The 26,874-nt window shown below is 40.0% G+C and overlaps 1 protein-coding gene across 2 annotated transcripts in view; it reads left to right on the forward strand.

Moving 5' to 3' along the window:
- Positions 1–26,205, forward strand: part of AGTR2 (angiotensin II receptor type 2) — a 39,451-nt gene extending 13,246 nt beyond the window's left edge. Inside the window, exons 1-2 of one of the 2 annotated variants that reach the window (XM_047081979.1) lie at positions 23,080–23,112; positions 24,369–26,205. In XM_047081979.1, coding sequence (XP_046937935.1) covers positions 24,404–25,492 — 1,089 coding nt within the window. In that variant the 5' untranslated portion in view covers positions 23,080–23,112; positions 24,369–24,403 and the 3' untranslated portion in view covers positions 25,493–26,205. Of the gene's footprint in view, positions 1–23,079; positions 23,113–24,368 lie in introns of those variants that run through there. The other variant, XM_047081978.1, reaches the window with a different exon arrangement.
- Positions 26,206–26,874: the final 669 nt, after the last annotated feature.

The following is a 26,874-nucleotide window of genomic DNA, read 5'->3' on the forward strand; positions in this document are numbered from 1 at the left end:
CCAGGAACAGAATATTTGCAACATACATATCCTAAAATGCAATTTACTCAGGACATATTTAAACATTTTCTAGCTACGGATTATCCGACTTACTTGGAGGGTTTTTTTTTTTTTAACATTTATTTATTTTGGGGAGAGCGCAAGCAGGGGAGGGGCAGAGAGAGAAGGGGACAGAGGATCCAGAAGCGGGCTCTGTGCTGATAGGCTGACAGCAGTGAGCCTGATGTGGGGCTCACAGTCCTGAACTGTGAAATCATGACCTGAGCCGATGTCAGACGCTCAACCAACCGAGCCACCCAGGCGCCCCGGGCTTACTTGGAGTTTTAAGTATGGCTGATGTTATCTGTCACCCTGAGAACTAGAATAGAATCTCCCCACCAGCTTTCCAGCGTTCTCTTTATAAAGCAATGGCAGAGTCACAAAGAGAGAAGTGTAGTTGTCAGGTAGTTTCTGCATCATGTTCCTTTTTTAAATCGTGTCATTTTTATGCTTACTTCTAAAAATAGGGTTCTGCTGAACTCAACTGATTTCTACGATGTGTACAGAGATTCCTTGAAGAGGGCAAGATTTAAAAATTTTTTTTTTTCAACGTTTATTTATTTTTGGGACAGAGAGAGACAGAGCATGAACGGGGGAGGGGCAGAGAGAGAGGGAGACACAGAATCGGAAACAGGCTCCAGGCTCTGAGCCATCAGCCCAGAGCCCGACGCGGGGCTCGAACTCACGGACCGCGAGATCGTGACCTGGCTGAAGTCGGACGCTTAACCGACTGCGCCACCCAGGCGCCCCAAAGAGGGCAAGATTTTAGAGGAGGGTAGTTTTCTCCTCTGGGTGAAACTTGCACTTGGGAAGCTCACCACTTATTACATCCTTCCAACTTTCCAAAACCGAAGTCTGCAATTCCAAATAAAACTGTAGAATTCAGGTTTATAAATACCTCTTTTGCCACAAAAGATTTGATGCTGGAGGAAAGGCAGATGTTTTCTCACACACACTTTGTAAGTTTTAATCTTTGTTCTAGGCATCAGATCTGACTGAGTCATTAGGATACATGCCCTCTCCATTCGTAGGTTTCTTCTATAAATGTTTGTGTTCTGATAAATTTTTACATTGCTTAGGGACCGGCGATCATAATAGTGATTGAAAAGAAAATAACAAACTACACTGGAATTAAAATTAAAAAATAAGATAACAGGGGCGCCCGGGTGGCTCAGTCGGTTATGCGTCCGACTTCGGCTAGGGTCATGATCTCGCGGTCCGTGGGTTCGAGCCCCGCGTTGGGCTCTGTGCTGACAGCTCCGAGCCTGTTTCAGATTCTGTGTCTCCTTCTCTCTCTGACCCTCCCCCGTTCATGCTCTCTCTCTGTCTCAAAAATAAATAAACAGGACGGGGCGGGGGAAGTGAGAGGGGGATTGAGAGGGAAGGAGGGAAGGAGGGAGGAAGGGAGGGGGAGAGGGATGGAGGGCAGGGAGAGAAAGAGAGAGAGAGAAGAGAGTCTTGAGTGGAATTCAAGACTTCATAAGGTAGGGCAAAATATGTGATCTAGAGTCTAGAAGGAGACATTGATTGTTATAATAGCTACTACTTCCTGAGTGCCTATTGTGTTGCAAGAACATTAATCTTAAGAATGAGGTATTATTGGGGCACCTGGGTGGCTCAGTCGGTCGAGCATCCGACTCTTGGTTTCGGCTCAGGTCATGATCTTGAGGTTCGTGAGTTTGAGCCCCGAGTTGGGCTCCATGCTGATAGTGCGGAGCCTGCTTGAGATTGTCTCTCTCTCTCTGCCCTTCCCATGTTCTCTCTCTCTCGCTCAAAATAAATGAATAAACTGAAAAAATTCTTTAACAAAAGAATGAGTTATTATTATCCCCAGTGAATTAATAAGGAAATTGAAACATAGAGAGGTTAGATACCTTACCCAGGACGATACACCTCATAAGTAGTAGATCAGGACGCTGAACTTCATCTTTCTTCCTTTAAAGCTATTTTATTGCTTCCCTTAATCAAAAAGATTTGTGAATTTTGATCCCATTAGACAAACTATTTATTCTCTGTATTATTTTATATTACTTTCTGGGTGTAGGTGGTCCTGGGATGGCTGGTATTGATCGGACTCTCAAGGGTGCCAAAGGTTTCTGGGTCATTCCTGATCTGGATGAGGCAGGATAGAAATTTTCCGATGGTCTTATGGCCAAGCTCTGCTTTTACTAGGAACGTGTGGACACATTACTGTCAGCAGACGGCTTCCGTGTTTACCACCGGTTAATATAAATACCTTACATTTCTTTTCACGTTTTGTTGAATAGGGCAAGGGCTGAAGTGTTTAGTTCCAATGAGTTGTTCGTTTTCAGTGTTCTAAAAAAATGCAGATATATTCGTTTACACAGCGGACACCTGAGGTACCAATAAAATCTTGGAGTTGAAAGAGACCCCAGGAAATGAACGTTAATTGTTAATGGGGGTTGAATCTTGCTCGCCTATTTTGTGAAAAAGTTATTTATGTTTGAACAATTTTTAGTAGTTAGGAATGTCTGAACTAGATAGGATCAAAAGAGATTGCCCAATGAAATGATTTCATTTTACAGACGAGGAAACTAAGGCCACACCTGTTGTCGAATTATGCTATGGGCCTTTTGCTTCTGGGTATAATACTGGCAGTTTAGATTAAAATCACACCCAGAAAATGTTAACTCTAGCCCACGAAGTCTGAGAAGAGTGTCCCTGTCTGCTTCTCCTAAAGGGAAGACGGGGTTAGAACAAAACGGGGTGCGCGTGGGTGTGCCCCGGACATAGGCACGTGCACGCCGGAGATTGCAAAACTGTAACTTGCTACTGGCCTCGATAAAGAAATGCCACGGACTTGGCTAGTGGCAAATGTAAGAATCATTCTCGCTCCAGAGTCACCAACAAAGCATCTGGATCCCACACCGTGAGATGTTGCAGCATTGTTAGATAACCTGCCAGGATATGTTGAAATGGTACATAGTTTGGAATATTCCACATATGGGGAAGTATATAAGTCCTTAAGTGCTGTTTTTCTGGTCTTTAATCTGGCCAAGAAGCGTAAACATACAATCAGAAACTGTAGCAACATGGCTCATATTTAGCATATTTATTCATCTTTGTTTTAATTACATTTTTTCTGGGAAAGGACTATTTAAAAGATACATTGTTTAATGTAATAGCCAAGTTGCCTGGAAAATCTTGTAGAGAGAGAGATCTCGAATGCAACATGTTTTCAGTGTGTACATCTCTTTATATAATTGCCATATTTTTCATTGGGGCTTGCTCTGGTTCAGTAGTAGTGAAGTCCTGAAACACTGTTGAGAAGGATTCCGAAGTTTCATCAGGGTTCTCAGTGGGAAAAAATACCTTTAGTGATAAGTGATTAGGGCCTTAGGGTAAAAAGCGAAAACAGTGGGGAAAACATGCCAATTATGTAACACACTGGACACGTTTATGCTTTTCTAACCTTTTGTTTTTGTGAAGAGGTAATATATGAACACGATAAACCATGAAAACAGCACAGGAAAACACATACAAAATTATTTTCCCTTCCATTCTTCTCACTCTATCCCCCAGTGCCACTTCTTATAGGCAACTGTTGCAATTTCTTTCTGAAACATTCTTTTTATTTTTGTTGCTTATTTACTTATTCTGAGAGAGAGCACAAGCAGGGAAAGGTCAGAGAGAGAGAGAGAGAGAGAGAGAGAGAGAGGATCCCAAGCAGGCCCTATGCTGTCAGCACAGATCCCAATGCAGGGCTCGAACTCAGAAACCATGAGATCGTGACCTCAGCCGAAAACAAGAGTTGGACGCTTAACAGACTGAGCCACCCAGGTGCCCCTCTTTCTGAGACATTCTACACTTACAAAGCATTTTTGTATAAATATCTACCTTTTGTTTAATTTTTAATGTTTAAAATATCTACCTTTTATGCTAATTGCAGCATGATACATGTATTTGTTAAATGTCAATATTTATTACATCTATTTTACCAAAATAAAAAAAAATATACCCCAAAGCATTGAATTGTGCACTTAAATGCATAAAATACATGGTGTGTAATCTATTAATATGGTTGGATTAATATCTGCCATATTCGTTATTGTTTCTATTAGTTGCCTTTGTTCCTTGTTTCTATTTCTGCCTCTACTCTTTTTCTCCCTGTGTGGCTCTAATTAAGCATTTTGTATGACTCCATTTTCTCTCCTTTCTTAGCGTATCAGCTATAATTCTTTCTTTCTTTTTTTTTTTTTTACTTTTTTTTAGTGGTTATCCTAGAGTTTGTCACACACACTTACACCTAATCCGAGTCAACTTTCAAATAATATTATGCCACTTCCTATGTAGTGCATGCACCTTGTAATAACAAAATACTTCCAATTCCTCCCTCCTGTCCCTTAATGTCACTTCTGTCATTTATTTTACATGTACAGAAGCATATATAATCTAATACACTGTTGCTATTATTATCTTGAACAAGCTATTATCTGTTAGATCAATTAAGAATAAAAAATTTATTTTACCAGCAATTATTCCTTCTTCAATGCTTTTATTTTTTTTAAAAAAAATTATTTTGAGAGAGAGAAAGAGAGAGAGAGTATGTGTGTGAACAGGGGAGGTGGAGAGAGAGAGAGAGAATCCCAAACAAGCTCTGTGCTGACAGTGCAGAATGTGGGGTTCGTCTCATGAGTTTGAACTCACAAACTGTGAGATCATGACCAGAGCTGAAATCAAGAGTCATAGGCTTAACTGATTGAGCCACCGAGGGGGTCCCTGCTTTTCCTTTTTTATGTAGATTTGAATTTCTGACATATCATTTTCCTTCTCAATGAAGAACTTTTGACGTTTTTGGCAAGGCAAGACTTCTGGCAAGACATTCCTTCAGTTTTGTCTGAGAAAGTCCTTCTTTCTCCTTCATTTTTGAAGGATAATTTTGCAGGGTACAGAATTCTAGGTTGGTGGGCCTTTTCTCTCAACACTTTATTTTTTATTTTTATTTTTATTTTACAAAGAGAGAGCGAGCAAGTGGGGGGAGGGGCAGAGGAAGAGAGAGAGGGAATCTCAAGCAGGCTCCACGCTGAGATGAAATCAAGAATTGGACACTCTTGACCCACCTAGACATCCCTCTCTCAACATTTTAAATATTTCACTACACTCTCTTTGTTTGTATGGCTCTGAGAAATCAGATATAATACTTATCTTTGTTTTTCTATGGTGAAAGGGTTTTCCCTCTAATTTCTTTCAAGATTTTGTCTTTATCTTTGATTTTCTTAAATTTGAATAAGATATGACCCACTATAGTGTTTTCTTTGGTGTTTGTTTGTTTTTGCATTTATCCTGCGTGGTGTTTTCTGAGCTTCCTGGATCTGTGATTTGGTGTGAAGCATCAACTTGGGGGAAATTCTCAGTCATATTTCTTCAAATATTTCTTTTGTTCCTTTCTCCTCCTTCTGATATTTCCAGTATGCATAAATTATATTTTTTATTTGTTCCACTCTTCTTGGATATTATGTTCTGGTTTTTTTTTTCCAGTCTTTTTTCTCTTTGCTTTTCAGTTTTGGACGGTTTCTATTGATATAGCCTCGAGGTCAGAAAGTATTTCCTCAGCTGTATCCACTCTACTAATGAGCCCATCAGAAGCATTCTTCATTTTTGTTACAGTGTTTTTGATCTCTTGCACTTCTTTTTTTTTTTTTTTTTTTTTTTTAGAATTTCCATCTTTCTGCTTACATTGCCCATCTATTCTTACATGTTGCCTACATTTTGAATTTGAGCTGTTAGCATATTAATCATAGTTATTTTAAATTTTCAGTCTGATAATTCCAACATTCCTGCCATATCTGAGTCTAGTTCTGGTACTTGCTCTGTTTCTTCAAACTGTGTGTTTTGCTTTTTAGTATGCCTTGTAATTTTTTGTTGAAAGCTGGACATAATATACCGTGCAAAAGAAACTCTGATAAATAGATCTTTAGTGATGTGGTGGTAAGGTGTGGGGGGGAAGAGGAAGCATTCTTTAGTTCTATGATTAGGTTCCAGCCAGTGCTCCTGGGCTGTGAACATTGTAAGCGTTTCTCAGTTTTATCCTTCTCAGATGGCACAGGAGGGCTAGAGGGGACTGGAGTTGACTATTTCCTTTCTTCCAGGTCAGTTATGTTCTGATAAAATAGTTTCTTTGGAGGCCAGGCCTTGTTGTATTTCATTTTCCTTCCCACTGAGGGAAGCACAAGGGGTTCTTTCTTTGATATTCACTGTGAGAACCTGGTAGAACTCCTAGTGGTAAAGCTCACAAAAATGTGGAGACCTCCCTACCACTTGGTTCTCCCTGGAGAACCATACCAGCCTCCAGCAATTTGTCAATTACAGTTCAAATTTTTGTGTCCTGGGTACTGGTTCCCTTGGGGATTTCTGCTTGTGGGTATTTGCTCCAGCGAGTTGTGATTCTCTGTATCTGCCTGTCTGCTGCTGCAAATTTGGGGCACAGTGTTTTGCCCTCACTTCTCTGACAGAACTAAGAAAAGTTGTTAATTTTTCAGTTTATTCAGCTTTTATCTTGTTAGGATAAAGCAAAAATTTCTAAGCTCCTTGCATGCCAGACCAGAGACCAGAAGTATCTGTACCATGTATTTTTCTATTAGTAATTTATCTTGGAAATTGTTTCATATTATAACATAACACCTCTTCTTCTTTTTTTTTTAAGTTTATTTATTTCGAGAGGGAAAGAGAGAGAGAGAGAGAGAGCCAGGGAGAGGCAGAGAGAGAGGGAGAGAGAATCTGAAGCAGGCTTCGTGCTGTCAGTGCAGAGTTTGATGTGGGGCTCAATCCCATGAACCGTGAGATCATGACCTGAGCCAAGAAACCAAGAGCTGACACTTAACCAACTGAGCCACCCAGGAGCCCCTCTTTGCTTTTTTTTTTAACAGGTGCATAACATTTCATTATAAGAATATCTTATTATTTAACATTCCCCTACAGATGAGTATTTAGGTTCTTTCAATGTTTTTGTTATAAATAATGCTGTAATAAATAGCGTTGCACTTCTTTGCACATATGTGCAAATGAATTCATAGGATAAGTTTTTGGAGCAAAGGATGTAGACATCATTGTTATGTCTTTCTTTGTAGAAATTGGACCAATTTAGACTGTCACTAATAATGTATGTGAGTGCCCAGTTAGGTATAGTCTCACTAATGTAGTATATTATCAATGATTTTAAAAACCTCAAACAGTATTTATGAGAAATGGTATCTCACTGTAGTTTTGATTTGGGATTCTTTAATAATGACTGAATTTGACCATTTTTTCATTTGCCATTTATTTTTCTCTTTTCTGTGAACTCTTGGGCCATGTCTTTGCCTCATGTTTCTAAGGGTTTGTTTATATTTTTTATTGATTTGTAGGAACTCTTTGTATATTAAGGAAATTAGCCATTTGTCATGTGTATTGCATATATACATTTTCACAGTGTGTAATTTTCTTTTGACTTCTTAACTATTTTCTTCCTATGCAGAATTTAATTTAATTTATTTATTTTAAAAATTCTTTCAAAAATTAATTAATTTATTTTTTACAGTATTATATTAGTTTCAGGTGCACAATATAGTGATTCAGCAACTCCCTACAACACCCAGTGCTTTGCAGAACTTTAAAACCATTTAGGTGGTTAAATTTATTGCTTTTTCATTTGGTGGCTTCTGGGTTTTGCATTATGCTTAGAAATGCCTTTCCTTACTGTTTTTATATTTTTGCTTCTTGTGTTTAAATTTTTGATTCATCTGGAATTTATTTTGGTATAAATTGAGAATTAGAGATCCAACTTGATTTAGTATTATTTTTTCAGGTGGCTACCCAGTAGACCCAATTTCGGGTTATGCTATTTTAACTAAATACTTAAACATTTTTCTATTTCCTACATAGCTTCTCAGTAATCACATTTCAGTATATCGATACTGCTGTAGTAATACCATATTGAAAAACTGTTAGCAGTTTCCAATTTTTGTTATTGCATATTATGCTATAATGGCCTTCTCCATGTATCTTCTTGTTTCTGATGAATTGTTTTTCCGGGATACATGATTAAGAGTGGACTAATTGAGTTTTGCTAAGTATATCATATTGCTTTCCAAAAGTGTGGCGGGTTATTAATCCCACCATTGATTAGTAAAAATCTCATCAGTTTGAAGTTATTTTCTTTGACTATTTTATTAAAGTGAGAAAAATGGAAATCCAAGGTTGCTTTAATTGGAATTTATTTGATTTTGGAGGTATGAATGCTTTTTTGGTGTTCGTTTACTCTTTTCACCTAGCTTTGGTACTGCAGCTGGAAAATGAGTACAATAATACCTGCTGTGTAAGGTTTTTTTGACAGTCATATGTGCGGCATGTAAAAAGCCTAACCATCTATTATTATTATTTCCTTTTGTGTGACTTGTCTGTCATATTCTTTGTGAAAAATTACAGTGTGCAGAAACACTAAAGAGGCTGCATGAAAACTGGAATAAGGGCAGGAGCCTTACCAGCCGTGTAAGACCTTGACTGAATCACTTAACTGCTCTTGGGTATTAATTTCCATGTAACAATCGAGATAATAACCCACTTTGTTTTTGTGAGAGTTGAATAGGATAACAGATGTGACAGAACTTGGAAAACATTAGTGTGAAGTATTATTGGCTATTACTGTTATGATGAGGAGAAGTGGGTGCTCAAAACCCCTATCGCTAAGACTGTCTTCCAGAATGTACTATCCTTTTCCCTAATGTTCTGAATCTGAGATGCTGTCAGTGTGGACTATGGTTCCCTTAGAGAACTCTCCATGTTATCAGCAATTTAAAGGGAGGAGAGGAGCAGACTTTCACTTTTGACACATGGTATCCCTAGAAAAAGAACACATACATGAAACAATTTCAGGCACTTATAGGAAATTGACATTTGCATAGATTTATGGAGAATAACTCATAATAAGCTAAAACAGTCTCCAGGAAAACCCCTAATCGCTGAACCTTTGTAAGTCAGGATCACAGGACCTTTTGACGTCTTAGAACAACGGAACAGAGTTGAACAGAGTTTGATGTCTTAGAACAACGGAACATAGCAGCAGTAATAAATCCTAAAGAAAACTAGATATAGTTATCCTGAGCCAACAGGGTACAGCAAGGGAGTGAAGAAATATCATTTTTTTTTGAGGCAAGCAGACACGAATGCCAATCTTGAGTTTGTCACACATCAGCGCCGTTGACCAAATTGTCCCAGCTTCCTGTAAAGTGGGACTTATAACAGTTCCTACCTCCAAGTGTGGTTATGAGAGATAATGGTGCTTGTAAAGGCTTACTTAGTACAGTTTCTACCACACGGTAAGTACTGAGGTAGCTCTTATTAACACAGTTATTCGCAGTGGTGTTAATGTCTCGATTAATTATCATAATAAAATATGTGCACGTTTGTGTGAATAGAAGTAACCACTAAGGTTACCTCTTGTATTGAGTGACGTTGCCCTGAACACCACACAGAGGTACCTTCCTGCCGATAGAAAATGTGAAGCTTCAGAAATTCAGGAGGAATGAAAATTAGTTACAAATGGACATTTGGTTAGAAATATGGTAAGCTTGGGAATGCAAGCTGGTGCAGCCACTCTGGAAAACAGTATGGAGGTTCCTCAAAAAACTAAAAATAGAACTACCCTATGACCCAGCAATGGCCCTACTAGGCATTTACCCAAGGGGTACAGGTATGCTGTTTCGAAGGGACACATGCACTATCGACAACAGCCAAAGTATGGAAAGAGCCCAAATGTCCATCGATGGATGAACGGATAAAGAAGATGTGATACACACACACACACACACACACACACACACAATGGAGTATTAGTCGGCAATCAAAAAGAATGAAATCTTGCCATCTGCAACTACGTGGATGGGTGTGGGAGGGGGGATGGGCTAAATGGGTAAGGGGTACTAAGTAATCTACTCCTGAAATCATTGTTGCACTATATGCCAACTAATTTGGATGTAAATTTAAAAAAACAAAAAATAAAACAAGTTAAAATTAAAAACAGAAAGAAATGTGGTAAGCTTGAGGTAATTCGGAAAAATTACCAAGAGATTTGAAAGTTAAAAGGATTACTCTTAAAGAGTAATCCATAGAAAATATAAATCAGGGGCGCCTGGGTGGCTCAGTCAATTAAGCATCCAACTTTTGATATCGGCTCAAGTCATGGTCTCATGTCATGGGATCGAGTCCCTCATTGAGCTCCAAGCTCCCTCACTCCGTGCCCCCCCCCCACCGCTTGCTCGCGCACACCCGTGCTCTCTTTCTCTCAAAATAAATAAATAAACTTAAAAAAGAGAAAAGAAAAAAAAAAGAAAATATAAATCAGAAGTTACTTCTGATCAACTGTGCTTGCAGAACAATTTCAGATGCAAATGAAAAGCAGTTTATTTGCACATATCAACACTGCTTTTCTACAGATTGCATCATAATAGGGGAAAATGTCAGACGTTTTTAGGAAATGGTAGCCTTTCCTTCAAACCAAACAACAAACACTTCTTTTATGATGAATTTCGAGTCATATTTAAGGTTGGTGAGGAACGTAGAGTGTGGACTTCGACACAAACATCCTAATAGGTCTGATAGCCTTAACGTCTTTCCCTCCTCCTACAAATGTTTGTTGTCCAAACATTTCTTTTTGAAAAGGACCTAATTATGCTAGTTTTCTGCCTAAAACTTCCTCATTATAAGCAGATTAGATCTAAACTCCAAAGCTCTGTACCCTTACTTTCCATTCTCTCCTCTAAGTACCACCCCTGCCATACACCTGGTTCTGCTATTTAAATTTATTTTTTCATGTTTATGTTTGAGAGAGACAGAGTGTGAGCGGGGGAGGGGCAGGGAGAGAGGGAGACACAGAATCCGAAGCCGGCGCCGGGCTCCAAGCGGTCAGCACCGAGCCCGATGCGGGGCTCGAACTCACGAAACCGGGAGATCAGGACCGGAGCCGAAGTTGGATGCTTAACCGACTGAGCCACCCAGGCGCCCCTGGTTCTTCTATTTAGGGTGCATCACAATCAGGCCAGAAGCTCATTAAAGACTACAGGTGCTCGGGCCATATCTTGAAGTCTGGCAGTGGCCTCTAGGAATTGGAGTTTTGAACAGGCCATGCACTTGATAATCAGATCTCAGTTTGACAAGCAAAGTCCCTCAGTTGGTGAGGTTTCCTCACAAAGTCCACCTCGGTTGGCACCTCCCCGCCGTTGCGTCCTTCTGTTTCAATTCTTTTCTTCCCTTTTTTTCTGCCCGATTGACCTACCAACCCTTCATGACCTGCCTCATTGTTACCCCCCTCTTTGAATCTTTGGCCTAAACAGACTTAGTGTTCCTTCCACATTTTGTATGCATGGTGAATGCTCATATTTGTATTAATCTCCCTCAATCAATTCAATTCAGACTTTCTTCTAAGGGCTACAATCTTATTGGCCGTATTTGTATCACACTCTAGGGCTTGGCATAGAGTCTAACATGTAACAATAGATGTCTGAGAAATGCTTTTTTTGTTTCTTTTGTTTTTTTGAGAGAGATAGAAACAGACAGATGGAGAGAGAGAATGCACGTGAGGGAAGGGCAGAGCGAGAGGGTGGAACAGAACCGCAAGAAAGCTCCATGGCTCAGCGTGGAGCCCACACAGGCTCGATCTCACAACTGTGAGATCATGACCTGAGTCGAAATCAAGAGTCTGATGCTTAACTGACTGAGACACCCAGGTGCCCCAAGACATGGTGTTTTTAAATAAATGAATAAGTGAGTTGATGGAGGAACTTGGGTTTATATTCATGATCAGATGAAATATATATTGTAGGCTAGAAATGGTTTGGTTGAATTTTGCCCTGGGGCATAAATAGTGATTTTCCTTAGTCAGTAAGAACAATTCGGAATTTTGCTAAACAGTTCATAGTATTAGGTTTCATTTCTTTTACTGGTAGTTAAATAGTAAAAATCCAGTTCGAATATTGTACTCCGTATGAAATTTTCTAAAATTTGAAGAGCCCAAATAAAGCTCTGTGCCCTATAGCTGATGATTGCATTTCAATTACATGACTTTAAACAGACTTTGAAATGTTAATGTATCAAATCCCAGTGACGACAAATGTTTCTCATAACAGGTGGTATTGTTTTGAACCTAGGAACAACCACAACGATAACAAAAAGGAAAGAACCCTTTACATCCGTACCAGTTTCGGAAAATCCATAGTCGGGTTACATTTTTGAATCGAGAGCTGTCAGAAATCTAGGTGTAAATAACATGAGGACCAGATGGAAAATCCAATCCGGTGATAAGGGCTATGATGCAAGATAAAGCAGGACATGGGGGGTATTTTCGGTACAAGGGGATGGGAAAAGCGTCTTTACTAAGATGCCATTTGAGCAGAGATCTAATAAGAAGCGAGAGAGTAAGTCACGTGGCTATCTGGGGAAAGAGAATTCCTCAGTCGGGGATAGTGTTTGTGAAGGCCTTGAGGGCCCGAGGTGCTTGGGGAGTCGGAAGCACACCAAGGAGGCCAGTGTGATGGGAGTGGTGTATGTGGGTCAGGGGAGGGATGTTGTTTATACCACGCAAGGCCTTGTGAGCCTTGTTCAGAGAGGAGAAGACACTGGGGGCTTTAAAAAAAGTCTTTTTTTTTTTTTAAGTGTCTATTTATTTTTGAGATGCAGAGAGACAGAGCACAAGGGGGCGAGGGGCAGAGAGAGAGGGAGACACAGAATCCGAAGCAGGCTCTGGGCTCTGAGCCGTCAGCACAGAGCCCGACGCGGGGCTCGAACCCACGAACCGTGAGATCGTGATCTGAGCTGGAGTCGGACGCTTCACTGACTGAGCTACCCAGGCGTCCTGACACTGGGGACTCTTGAACAGGCTAATGATATTCTGTGACATTTATATATTGTCTACGTAAGCTGTGTCTTTTATTCTGAAATCTTTAGTCATTGCTAAGCCACGCTTTCACTCACTACTTTGTTTAGAGGTCAAATAGTGGGATTAAAACAGTTTAATTATCGATAATAATGATTATGCTTAATTAACAATACTTATTATTATTAACTTAGGCATATATACATTATTTCCTGCAATCCTTGCAATTACCCGCGAGGAGGTACTGCTATTATTCCGATTTCCCATTTGGAGAAATGTGAACACGAATCACTTAATCTCCAGAAAATATTTTATTTGTGCTGGCATGTATCTTGTGTGAAACCACATTTATCTTGCTTTGGTATAAAGCAACAACAGAATAATCTAGATTTATGTGGCTGACTTGCTTTTGACAAGTCATAGCAGTGGTTTAATCCAAAAGCAAGTAAGCCACGTAAATCTAGATTATTCTATATATATATATATATATATATATATGCTATATTCCAGGTACCATACTAAATGCTTTATATGCCTTGTCTCGTTTAATCCTTGCAATAACCCGGACAAAGACACTGGAACTCACACATGTGAAGTAACTTATTCAAGGCCTACCATTTGAATAGGGACCAAACGTAGGTGCATCTGACTCTAGGGCTTGCATTAAAATAATTTTTTTAAATGTTCATTTATTTTGAGAGAGAGAGAGAGAGAGCAGGGGACGGGCAGAGAGATGGGGAGAGAATCCCAAGCAGGACCCACACTGTCAGTGCAGAGCCAGATGTGGGGCTCCAACCAATGAACTGTGAGATCATGACCTGAGGCGAAGTCGAGAGTTGGACGCTCGACCAACTGAGCCACCCAGGCGCCCCGGCTTGTATTTTTAGCAACTGTGCTCTATGATTAAATACGGGCGAAACCAGACTGATGCATTCAAGATCTTGAAAAGTATATTTGGTGTGGCATGTTTCGAAACCTTCTTTATTTTATTTTTCATCTGTGAACACAGAGCCATCAGCGGTTGGATGCTTAAGACCACTGGCGTGGTAGTATGACCTAAGTCCCTATAAACCCGCACCACAACTGTATTGTTCCTTTTAGGCCAGTCTCTGTGACAGCCAGTCACATTATTACCTTGATCTGTCCACATGATCCCTGTGTTGTTTATCTAATCATCTGAACTGTCTGGTCCTTGAGACCAATGATGGCCATGGCATGCCCGTTACTTTGAATATGTAACGTGGAAAAATATATTTTTCATTTCAGTCTGTCCAACGCCAAGTTACAAAAACAGTAACAAGGACACAATGCAAAGACGAGTTGCTGAAAGAGAAGTGAGAGAGAGGGGAGAGGAAGGGCAGTGAGAGAGAGAGAGAAAGAGAGAGAGAGAGAGAGAACTCTGTTTGACAAATAAGCAATAGATTACCAGTATGAGTCTTCCAATAGTCACCAGTCTACAGTGGATTCTGAAAGATTCTGTTTTCACTTCCCTGTCCTAGTAGAAAACATTCCAGTGGATGAGTGAACCTCACTTTTCATGTGTCCTCATTCATTTCCTTATCCTAAGAACTCCCCCTAAGGCTTGCTCATAGTCACAAAGTCAAAAAAATAAAGAAATTGTTATAAAAAATTTACTCTTTAGGGGCACCTGAGTGACTCAGTCCGTTGGGCGTCAGACTGGTGATTTCAGCTCAAGTCATGATCTCAGGGTTCGTGAGATCAAGCCCCTCTAACCCCGCCGTGTCAGGCTCTGTGCTGACATCATGGAACCTGCTTGGGATTCTCTCTCCCTTCCCCTCTCTGCTCCTCCCCAGCTCGTGCACGCGCATACTCTGAATCTAAAAATAAATAAAATAATCTTTAAAAAAGTTTATTCTTTGAAATAAATTAGACTGGAAGTTCCTGGAAAGGAAACTGGCAGGCAAATTTTATTTATCTCTGTATTTCCAGCACGTGGCCCGAGGCATGGTTCATGGTAGGCCTTGAGAAAATGTTGATTGAGAAAATGAGTGCCTCAACGAAGCTCAGGCCATAAGGATAGTTTGGATAATGTCAACAGTATCCTACATAGCACCCAGAGGGCTAGCGTTAAAAAACGTTGAATCCAACTTTGCTAGTAGTGACCATATTTGACCCAAATGGCTGGTAAAGGGGATAATCCTTCCATTCTTCCATTTTCCACGTCCTTCTTTCCCAGAGACAGGAGGACCATTCTCCTCTCTAGCTTCCATGCTTGAACCTCCAAATAAGCACAACACTGCCATAATTAACCTATTGGCCCAAATCAATTAATTTTTCTCCAAGATTCACTTTTTTTTTTTTTTTTAACAACCGAAACACTGAAGTTTGCCGTCTTGCACGGTGGGAAGGTATGTCTGGAGCTTCTCCAGAGTTTTTGGCAAAATTTCAAGGGGAAAAACAGAAATTTGCAATCTGCTGGAAAAAATAAGTTTCTTTTGAAAGTATAGGACGGGTTATGTATTCGTTATTATTTTATTTTATGCAGGCGTACAGGTCTCGATTTCTTTGAAACGCTTTCCCAGGACTCCAAAAAGATTTTTACAGTTAATTTAATTATATAAACAAAGATCTAAACTGTTGCCCTTCGAGTTCTTTTCACCTTATTGAGTCTTAGCTACAGGCATTTACTTTTGAGTCAAGAGTCAGTAAAGAAAAATCTTCTCTTTACAACATTTTACCTGCGAGATTTGCTCTGAGTATATTCTATTTATCAATTATCCTCATTTCCTGAGTTATCCTGCGAGTTTTTTAAAAGTTTATTCATTTTGAAAGAGAGAGCATGCGCACTCACGCACACGCATGCACAAGCAGGGGAGGGGCCGAGAGAGGGAGAGCGAGAATTCCAAGCAGGCTCCGTGCCTCATAGCATAGAACCCCACACGGGGCTTGATCTCACAAACTGTGAGATCATGACCTGGATCGAAATCAAGAGTCGGACCCTTAACCGACTGAGCCACCCAGGTGCCCCTCTCCTCCTAAATTTTAAGTATTTTTCTGATTGACTCTAACCCGGGAATTCCCAGGATGCTTAGAAGTCCCTCCCGAACTGGGGAAATGAATTCATCTTGTCCCCCATATTTACCAGAATGACGTAGTGAAAATAATGGCCGGGGTTTGAGCCTTAGTTCCATAGTTTACTAGGCGGTTTGATCTTGGGCAAGTTCTGTAACCTCTCTGTGCTTCAGTCTCCTAATTTCTCCTTACTTCTAAACTGAGGATGACAACTGTCTCTCAGGATCGTTGAGAGGTTTATATGAAATGTTCGTTGAGTGCCCAGCATGGTGCCCGATATCCCCTCCCTACTGTATTCACAGTCTTTGATGTTAGCACCTCCCTAACAAACCCTGGGGACTTCATGTCTGGGGAAATAAAAAGTGGCTTCTCTTCACAAAGAGGTTGGGGACCTTTAGATAGAATCAACCCTAGAGGCTATTTACATGACATTTATTTTTTGCATTAATGCCAAAGAAACCTGACTGGGAGTTCAGGACAAATAACCCAACAAGAATGTATACAGTTAGGGGGAAGTAGACTTACACTAACAGTACTCAGTGTTCACTGAAGGAGTGTTTGGTTTACTGCAATCTGTGGGGCGACCAATTCATGCCATCGAAAATAACTAACGCACAATGAAAACAGCATGCAATGTTGTTCTTAAAGTTCATTCATTTACGTTTTGATTTGCTATCTTTTTCTCTAGACAATGTCTTTTGGAATTTCTAGGCTGCAGTTCATCTTTTAAGCTTCAAATAAAAGGAGAAGAGAGGCTGGGAGAAGGGGGAAAGAAGAGTGACTGCCGATGGGTATTAGGTTTCTTTTAGAGGTAATGAAAATGTTCTGGACTTACATAGTGGTGATAGTTGCACAACTTTGGGAATGTACTGAGGACCACTGAATGGTACATTTTATTCGTGAGAGAGAGTCAGAGACAGAGTGCAAGCGGGGGAGGGGCAGACAGAGAGACAGGGAGAGACAGGGAGAGACAGAATCTGAAGCAGGCTTCAGGCTCTGAGCCGTTAGCACAGAGCCCAACGCGGGGCTCGAACTCACGAACTGTGAGATCATGACCCGAACCGAAGCCAGACGCTTAACCGACTGAGCCATCCAGGCGCCCCTGAATGGTACATTTCAAATGGAGAGGTTTTATGGTATGTGAATTACATCTTAATTTAAAAAAAAAGATGAATAATTTTAATTATGTGACCGATATAAAATAGGACCAGTATGAAACAGGAGTGTTCCTAGTGAAATCATGTGCAACATAATTGTATGGAATTGTATCAACTTCTCGATATCTGAACATGAACTATTTTCTTTGGGGATACATTGTAAATTATTTACAGTAAAACTTCTCCTTTTGGTTGCAGATCTTACAAATCTGTATTGAACACCACGAATCCAAATATTCGTAGGGTAAATACTTAAAATCTCAAGCAGTCTCAGAATTCCCAGGGACAAGTGTCCTGTTTTTTATTTCCTTGGAGTAAAGACCCCATAATCCTCCAAGAATCCCACCACCAAACTTCCTGTCATTTTGCTCTATCTTTTCATCTTAAATTGTTTTATACCTCCAAAGCAAAATATATTCAAAGCTGTGCAACGTGTTATTTTTCTGTCTTTTTTAGGGGCTGCAGGAAGAGGTTGAACAGATGAATCCCTCAAACAAAGCCAAATAACCATTTGTTTTTATTATTTTCTCTGAACTTACGGCTAGTTTTGGAGAGATGTTTATTTGCCCCCTTTCCTCTCTCTTTGTTGTAGACACACATAATGAGGCATTGCTTTTCCCCAACCCCATTCTCCAACTTGGAGATTTTGAGAGTCTTGTTTGAATTAACCGAACAAAAACTTCCAGGCTTCCTGGAGCACGGATTTGACTATCGCTTCATCAGTAAAATACAGTATCAATAGAATTTGGTGGCAACTAAAAATTAGGATTCAGGGAGGCAAAACTAGTGGAGAGAACAGTTGGGGGGATTCATCAATCTGGCTTCTAGAATGATTATCTCTGCTATAGAATTTCTCAGAGCGGAAGTAAAATATGCTCCAGTTAGTAATTTTTCCTGGTCCAATTGCATAGTCACCAAGCCAGGTTTCCTCTCTTTATTGATATTGGGAAGGAGATACCGTGGATGCTGTAAACAAGGAACAGAGACTTTATGGTCATTGAAAAGTAGCATATCCCTATTGTAAAATAATACAGTACCAATCACAATGGTATATTAGATTTGTGAGAATTTTGTTGGCGTGAGTCCATTGCTGAAAGCCTGGGCTATGTGAGAAAGTTCAGGTTTGGGACCTCAAGCCTAAGGACCAAACCCTAAACTTAATAATTCATTGGCCCACTGCCTCATGAGAGATTCAATCTGACAACATTTCTCCCCAAACATCCTCGTCACCTAACAGTGGTGTTCAAATATTGCTAAGACAACTGGTTGGTTTGGTGTATTTAATTAATTGCCTATTTTGGATAATTTAGTCAAGCTAATTGTAAGAGAGGAGAAAATTCCTCAACCCTCTTAGGTTCAGGGTCTGGCGGTGTGAAATTAACTGACAAAAGACATTTTAAATAGAGCCAGAATTTATTAACATGTATATTATGCATACACATGGGAAAACTCAGTGATGCGTAACTCAAAGCGGTGGTCAGAACTTGGGCTTATATAACATCTTAACAAAAGAACAGTAAAATTATAAAGAAGTGACAAAACAAAAGAGCTTCAGGCTTTTAGAGGGGCAAACTGTAAGAAGGTAAATATGTGGAGAAAACTAATAGAAAACAGGAATTATTTAGTAAGGTTTGTTATGTAGATTCCTCTTGGTCCCCATCTCTGGGCTGATAAGAGTTTAGAGCTGTCTCCTGTTCATTAAGAGCCGGTTGGGCATCCGACTTCGGCTCAGGTCATGATCTCACACTCCGTGAGTTCGAGCCCTGTGTTGGGCTCGGTGCTGACAGCTTGGAGCCTGGAGCCAGCTTCGGATTCTGTGTCTCCCCCTCTCTCTGCCCCTCCCCAGATCATGCTCTGTCTCTCTCTGTCTCAAAAATAAATAAAAACATTAAAAAAAAAAAAGAGCTCTGTCCTTCCTGGTAAAGGAAAGAAAGATACAGTTAACAACTTACATCCTGCTTTCAGGCAAATGGGGGGGGCAGAGAGTTTTTCTTATATCTATTCTCAATTGTCTCTAGCTCAAAATAATCCTATGCCGAAGTGGCATATAATACCCTACCTAATCAATTGAGTCAGATAAGTAGGGGGGAAAACCCATCAGATCAGTTAAATGAATGCAAACCAAAAATAAAGACAATTTTCAAATTTTTTTTATTTTTCCACCAGTTGGGTCACAAAGCACTGAGATGCTATTTGGTAGAAGTCGGGTGCTTTCTGTGAGATCCTAGTCTGAACATGATGCTCAGGCCTGCAGATGCCTTTAGGGCAAAGGAACTTGGAACTCTTCCTTCTCCTTATATTCTTGGGACCAGATTCAGCTGGAAACAACAGGTCTCAGGAATGTACTGAGTCAGACATCTACTCATTTCACCACATGGATTCCACCTTGTTAACTGATTTCATATCCCTCTCAGTTACTCTCTATTTGATGCCTAAGCAGACAGTCAATTTGATGCAAATAATGGCTCATGTTGGCCATTTTACTGAATTTTTAGGCTGGTTTCTGCAAAATGATGAATCTGTTAGCTCTTTTTCCCTTGCTTTCATCTAGATGTTCTTGTTCTCATTATATTGGAAACTACAGAGATGCACAAAGGAATCTGAAAAGATGTATCAATAATAAGTAATCTTAATTATCCTCCTTTCAGGGATACCCACGTTGGGAAAAATACAGTGGCAATTAAATTAAGGCTTCCCTATATGTAAGTGAATTGAAAAAGATTGGTGTTAAGTGTGTGTGTGTGTGTGTGTTTATGTTTATTGAACTTGGGAGAAGTGAAAATGCCGTTGGTCTGGATAGGGACTCAGGTGGCCTGGGTGGGGGAAAATGAAAATGACCCGGAAAATTTTAAACTAAAAAAGATGGCCCATATACATTTAATTATTCCTTGATCTGTGCCTCTAATCCTCACCTTCATCACTAGGGCATGCATATCCAGACTTCTGCATTTCATAATTCCTGTTCTCCTTCAAAGCCTCATCTGTGTGTGTGAGTGGGGGTGAGAGGGACAAAGATGATTTTCTTTTTCTGAACCCTGTATCCTTCTAGCAGAGGAGAAAATCCTCTGCAGAACATGGGTTTTTTTTTTTTTGTTTGTTTTTGTTTTTCAAAGTGGTCATTTAAATTTACTGTTAAGTAATCTCATGATAAATAATAGGTGTTCACTAGAAAAAAATTAAAGTGATTTACCATTGTTTAATTCTGCTAGCCAAGCTGCACTTGCCCTGAAGAGCTGCATAATTTATTCAAATGACCCGAGGCTTTTAAAGTCAATCTTCCAACAGAAAAATTATCCCCTCTCCCCGGGAGAGTGAATTTTTTAGTGTACCGCTTCCTATGGCTGACATGTATTTGACTCCCAAGTGTATTTACACTGTTGGCTTGACTTGGAGTTCCTTGCTAAATTAATAATATGCTGTATTTCTTGCTTTAAGTGGTGTCAATATTGTTGTTCCTTAATTTTTTTTTTAATATTTAGTCATTTTTGAGACAGAGAGAGAGAGAGAAAGAGAGACAGAGCTCGAGCTGGGGAGGTTCAGAGACAGGAGGAGACAGAATCTGAAGCAGGCTCCAGGCTCCCAGCTGTCAGCACAGGGCCCGATGCAGGACTTGAACTCACGAACTGTGAGATCACGACCAGAGCCGAAGTTGGATGCCTAACCGACTGAGCCACCCAGGCACCCTGATTGCTATTCCTTAAAAAAAAAAAAAAAAACAAAAACAAAAACAAAAAGCAAAACAAAACAAAACCCAAAAAACCTTTTTCCTTAATTTCCTGCAGTTACAGAGTTTTTCTTTGAGTTGTGAAAATTTTTGCTTCTAAAATTATGAAGAGGCAGAGTAAACGTTCTTTTAATCTTCTGGGAAATGTGTGCCGCTTTAAACCTTATTTACGTCAGAACTTACTGTAACGAAGGACAAAAGCTCTAGACAAGGTCCCCTGCTCCTCGGGGGTGTTCAAGGCTAAGGTCTCCCAGAGGCGAGCCTGCAGTCTGTTCTCAAAAGTTTATAGCTTACCTCCCGGCTGTTCCTTTGCACCCGGTACGAGAGGGGGGCTAGAAATAGAGCAGGGTGGGAATCTGACCCATCGTGACCACTCAGGAGGCTCTGGTTTGGAAAATTCCCCTGTATGCGGCAAAAGCAAACATTTGAAATGGCCGGAGAAGCTAGGCTGAGACGAAGAGTAAAACCGGTTCCTATTTCACCTCTCCGGCTGATAACCATTTGTGCCTGCTCATTCGTTTCCCAGACATCGGTTCTCCATCATGTGCACGGAGCCTCCACCTGAATCTGCCCAGAGCATAGGAAACAAATATTGTGACATAGAATACAGTGGTGTGTATGTGTATCAGGCGCATTTTCTCAGTGTTCGAACTCAGTCTACCCAAAAGTATCACCAAACCGTGGTGTGCACACCTTTGATTCCTGCTATGTTTTTCAGGCAACGGTGCCCTCTTGTTTCTGGTCCCGTCTGCTACAGGATTGACTGCAATACGGGGAATAAAATTGAGAAAAATATCTTCTCCCACGTAACAATCCTCCAAACCCCTTTCCCCTTCTTTACTGTTTCTGTAACAGCTTTTGAATGGTCAGCAGCGACTTTTTGTAAATGTCACGTTTCTTTCCGCCAGGACAAAGAATGAGCTTCAAGGGCCAGTTCGCGCTCCCTCCCGGGACGTGGAGGTTAAGAGCACAGACTCAGTCATTAGATCGCCTCGGTTAAAATTCAGATGGCCTCATTTAGTAGCTATGTGACCTCAGAAAAGTTACTTAAACTCTGTGAGCCCCAGCTTCCCGATTTGTCAACTGGAGGCGATGGTAATATTTATAATTGCATCCACCATATGCAAAATGTGGTTTTAAGCACTTTAAAAATACTAGCTCATTTAATTTTCGTTAACTCTGTGATGTAGGTGATTAACATCATCCCCATTTCTCAGCTGAGAAAACTGAGACAGGAAGAAGGAAAGTAACTTGGCCAAGGTCAAAACCAAAGTAAGTGGCCCAGCTGGGCTTGTGGAGTTGGTCATTGTGTCTTAGAGGCCATGTACATACCAGAACATTCTATCGCTTCTCTATTAAGTTATTGGGCACTCAGCCGTGTTTGGCACTTAGAGTTTACTGTCGGTGTTGTCACTGTCGTCATCTGTTCTTATCTTTTTTCTTTTGTCACTCTTGCTGCTGTGGGACTGATTGTAAGGCTGGTCAACCCCCCCACTCCCAACAAAAAGAAAAAACATGCTATCCCTCCTATCAGCACCTCTCCAGCAAACAGCCAACAAAAATTGCTTAAAGCAAGGGAGAAATGTTCTCAAGTTTAGGCTCGAGTAAAGGTGTTACCGTTCTTTACTGAACAGAGGTAAAAATCTTTTACAACCTTCACTGCTTTCCCTCTTCTCCACTCCTCAACTCGTCCTAGAATGCCAGTATCAGGGAGAAAGAAAGAGAAAATTCTGCAAATCATTATATTCTTCTTTTCAAGTGAGCCCCTGATTTCAAAATTCTCTAACACATTTGTGGAAACTTCATTTTTTTTATTTGAGATTTATTTGAATGAGCTGTTATGATTGGAGACAGTGAGAATTTCAGATTAATGTTTTGCAGCCAAAAAAAAAAAAAAACCCTCTCTGGAAAGCTGGCAAGTGTTCATAAGTCAGCCCTAGAATTATGTAGGTTGAAGGCTCCCAGTGGACAGACCGAACATATAAGAAGGAAACCAGAGATCTGGTGCTATTACGTCCCCGAGTCTAAGGGAACGAAAAAGCACAGAATTCAAAGCATTCTTCAGCCTGAATTTTTAAGGTAGGTCTGCACAATTTCTATATACTGTACTTGGAAAGTAGAACATACATTAAACGAAAATATTTTTTTGTGGATGAACTTTCCCTTTTTCCTGTATTTTAACACTGTATTTTGCAAAACTCTTAAGTTATTAAACTACTGTTTCTCTTACAGGGGTGCACTTAGGAACTAGGCAAGCTGATTTATGATAACTAAATTTTAAACTCCAACAACCAGTAAGTCTTCAAGTGGGCTTATTTTAGATTCTTTCACGTTACTTTGTTAGGTCCAGATGATGAGAGAATGAGCTTTAGACAAAAATGAGAACTTTTGCTGTTTACTAGGAGATTCTTTGGTGATTACGTTTTTCTTTGAGTAGTTTATATGTATTTTGGAACTATCAAAAGTAATAGTCTTTCCTTTACTGTGTTTATCTTCAGCTAATTTTCTTTTGTTTTAAAGCAACGTTGCTCCTAAAAAAAAAAATAAACCAACCCGGTACCACAGAGCGTTGATTATAACATTTGAGAGCCATGTAGCATTGTCATTATTTTGTTGTGTTAAAACTGAATGGTAGCAAAGGAAAAATGATACAATTATCTCATGATTCATCATTGATATTCAATTCCTATTTCATTGAGCAATCAAAAGTGTTTCTACTTGACCCTAAATCAGGTTTGGCTATTTTTTTTTTTTCTCGTTCTTTTCCTGATTGAAAAAGAAAATGGATTTCCTTTCAAACAGATGAAATATCTATATGAAAAATGAATAGTCTCTATTAAAATGTGAATGGGGGCTGTTAGAAATAGGGGCACATTCCATAAGTTCCTCTTAATGATACTATTATTGTGAAAACAATGGAAAAGTGGGAGCAAAGGAATTATTTTTCATTAGGAAAAACCAACCACAACCCCCCATCTCAGTATGTTCCTTTTGCATACTCTCGTTTTCAGTCTTTTGTACACTTACTTATTTTTTCCATAGCTTATGTTACTTACATTTTCCATAGCTGTAATGATTTGTACATAATTAGTTACTTGAATAAGGCATTTCTCTATGCAATAGCGGGCAGCTGTGTGGTTTCTAGAAAGTATACAGACTGAGATATGTGCTCAAGTGTTTTTGAAATATTAACTTTTCTTATTTCTTGAGGCCTTCTTTATTCGCTTCCCATATTTCATATTGATTTCCCTTAAGCCTCTTAAAAATATGATAGAAAGGATGGGCAAAATAGAGTTTTGTTCAGAATTTTCGGTCCCTGATGCTGAAATGTCTTAACTGCTTGGTACTGTTGAGGAAATTCTCTTTTCTTCTTCAAGAAGCAAAATCCATTCTTATTTCCCAAGGTGTGGTTGTGGTTCCCAATGTTTTCTGTAATCGCCCACCTTCTTTTTTGCTTTCAAGAAACTTTCAAAACGCTAAAGATTTAAGGACGTCCTAAACTCTGTATGTGTTCTGAGAGTTCCATTTTTTTTTTTTTTTATCTTCACAGGAGGCATAAGAATTAGGAGCTGCTGACCTTTCAGTATGAAGGGCAACTTCACCCTCGCCGCCATCAGCAAAAACATCACCAACAGTCTTCACTTCGGACTCGTGAACATCGTTGGCAACCAGTCTACCTTCAACTGCTCGCATAAACCGTCAGATAAGCATTTAGACGCAATCCCTGTTCTCTACTATATCATTTTTGCGATTGGATTTCTTGTCAATACTATTGTGGTTACACTGTTTTGTTGTCAAAAGGGCCCTAAAAAGGTGTCCAGCATTTACATCTTCAACCTGGCTGTGGCTGACTTAATGCTCTTGGCTACTCTGCCTCTCTGGGCAACCTATTACTCTTACAGATATGACTGGCTCTTTGGCCCTGTCATGTGCAAAGTTTTTGGCTCCTTCCTGACCCTGAACATGTTTGCGAGCATTTTTTTCATCACCTGCATGAGTGTCGATAGGTACCAATCTGTTATCTATCCCTTTCTGTCTCAAAGAAGGAATCCCTGGCAAGCGTCTTACATAGTTCCCTTGGTCTGGTGTATGGCCTGTGTGTCCTCGCTGCCAACATTTTATTTCCGAGACGTCCGAACCATTGAGTATTTAGGAGTGAATGCTTGCATTATGGCTTTCCCACCCGAGAAATATGCCCAATGGTCAGCTGGCATTGCCTTAATGAAAAATATCCTCGGTTTTATTATCCCTTTGATATTCATAGCAACGTGCTATTTCGGAATCCGAAAACACTTACTGAAGGCCAACAGCTATGGGAAGAACAGAATAACGCGTGACCAAGTCCTAAAGATGGCGGCTGCTGTGGTTCTGGCATTCATCATCTGTTGGCTTCCCTTCCATGTTCTGACCTTCCTGGACGCTCTGGCCTGGATGGGTGTCATTAATAGCTGTGAAGTGATAGCCGTCATTGACCTGGTACTTCCTTTTGCCATCCTCCTGGGATTCACCAACAGCTGCATTAATCCCTTTTTGTATTGTTTTGTTGGTAACCGGTTCCAGCAGAAGCTCCGCCGGGTGTTTAGGGTTCCAATTACTTGCCTCCAAGGCAAGCGAGAGAGCGTGTCGTGCCGAAAAAGCAGTTCCCTTAGAGAAATGGAGACCTTTGTGTCCTAAGCGTGCGAGTGGAACGCAGGGTAACAGCACGGCCACTTGCTTTGAGGTTCCCTGGAATTCTCTTTTGGATGGCTTGAGTGACATGATAAGTTTTGCCCTTGATGGAATCTGGTCTCACTGTTCCAGAACAGGAAACCAAACGTAGCTGGAAGTTTGATCCAGCGACTTTCAGGAATTGCCCCTTTCCTGCAGTCTATCGGCACAAGGCTGTCATTGGGAAGACAGATCCGTAACCTAGCAGTAACTGAGGATTTATCTCAAGTTATCATTAATAACAAATTGTGAATGGTGATTTGGGGTTTCAGATTTCTCCTGGACGAATGATGAAGTTTTTTTTTTTTTTTATTGGTTTTTTTATGTCCACTTTTCATCAGGCTTCCCTCTTGAACCAAGGGCAGTTTTTTAACTCCTTGCATTATTTACATTTCTAAGTGAAGTATACTGCAGTAGATTGGTACTGAATTATTCAGGCTCTAGGCAAATGCCTTCAACTTTAAAATATATTATAAGTAATCACCTTTTACATTTTACTTGAGCGTAGGTTTATATTTAAGATATAGCTACATATTGAGTAGGGCTAGGAATATAGATTAGATCACCTGTACTACATTTATCTTATTTTTACAGTTATAGGAAACAAAATGTATAATAACATAGAAATAATCTAGATTTGAGATTAGATTGAGATCTAATATTTGAGTGTGCACTAACCTCTGAATAAACACTTTTTAAAAAACTTTCTATCCATTTTAACTATTGTTTGAAGATTTCTATGTTCTCTGATAATTTTTTGAAAACAATAACTAAACACCGTGTAGTGTTGTAAAATGTAAAGGTCACTTTTTACATCCTTGACCTTTTGGTGCTTTGATATATAGGAAGTTGACTTGACTTTTATTATTGATGCTCTCGTTCTGGGTTGCTTCCCAAAATATCTGCGTGGCTTCTTTAACTCTTTAATTTGTAATAAACCTTTAACTGGCTAGGAAAAATTTACGCCAGGATGGAGTTTTGATACCCAAGGAGACAAAGAGGTCCAGCAAATGACAACTTTGGTGTCACATAAAAACCCCTACCTGTCAGGGCAGTGTAACATGTCTTTGAAAGTAGAGACCACGGGCAGTCTTAACTTGTACGGGTGGATTCTGTTTCTTCCAGATTTTATAGGATTCTGCGGCACTCTCTTAAATCAATCGCTGGTCCATAGACCTCTTTTTCCACACTATTAGCACTCCTGTCAGGAGTACCTAGAGTTTACGTAGAGTATGAGTCCTAATTTTAGAAGTTAGACATTTCATTCTGCACCAGCCCCATATTATACCAGGTTACCTAGGACCTTCCTAGACCAATGCTGACCTCTGAGGTAGAAATAAAAGTTTCAA

Source organism: Lynx rufus, unplaced genomic scaffold, assembly GCF_022079265.1.
Source record: "Lynx rufus isolate CCGP_SWC_20201006 ecotype Redwood Valley unplaced genomic scaffold, mLynRuf1.p SCAF_19, whole genome shotgun sequence".
Lineage (NCBI taxonomy): Eukaryota > Metazoa > Chordata > Mammalia > Carnivora > Felidae > Lynx > Lynx rufus.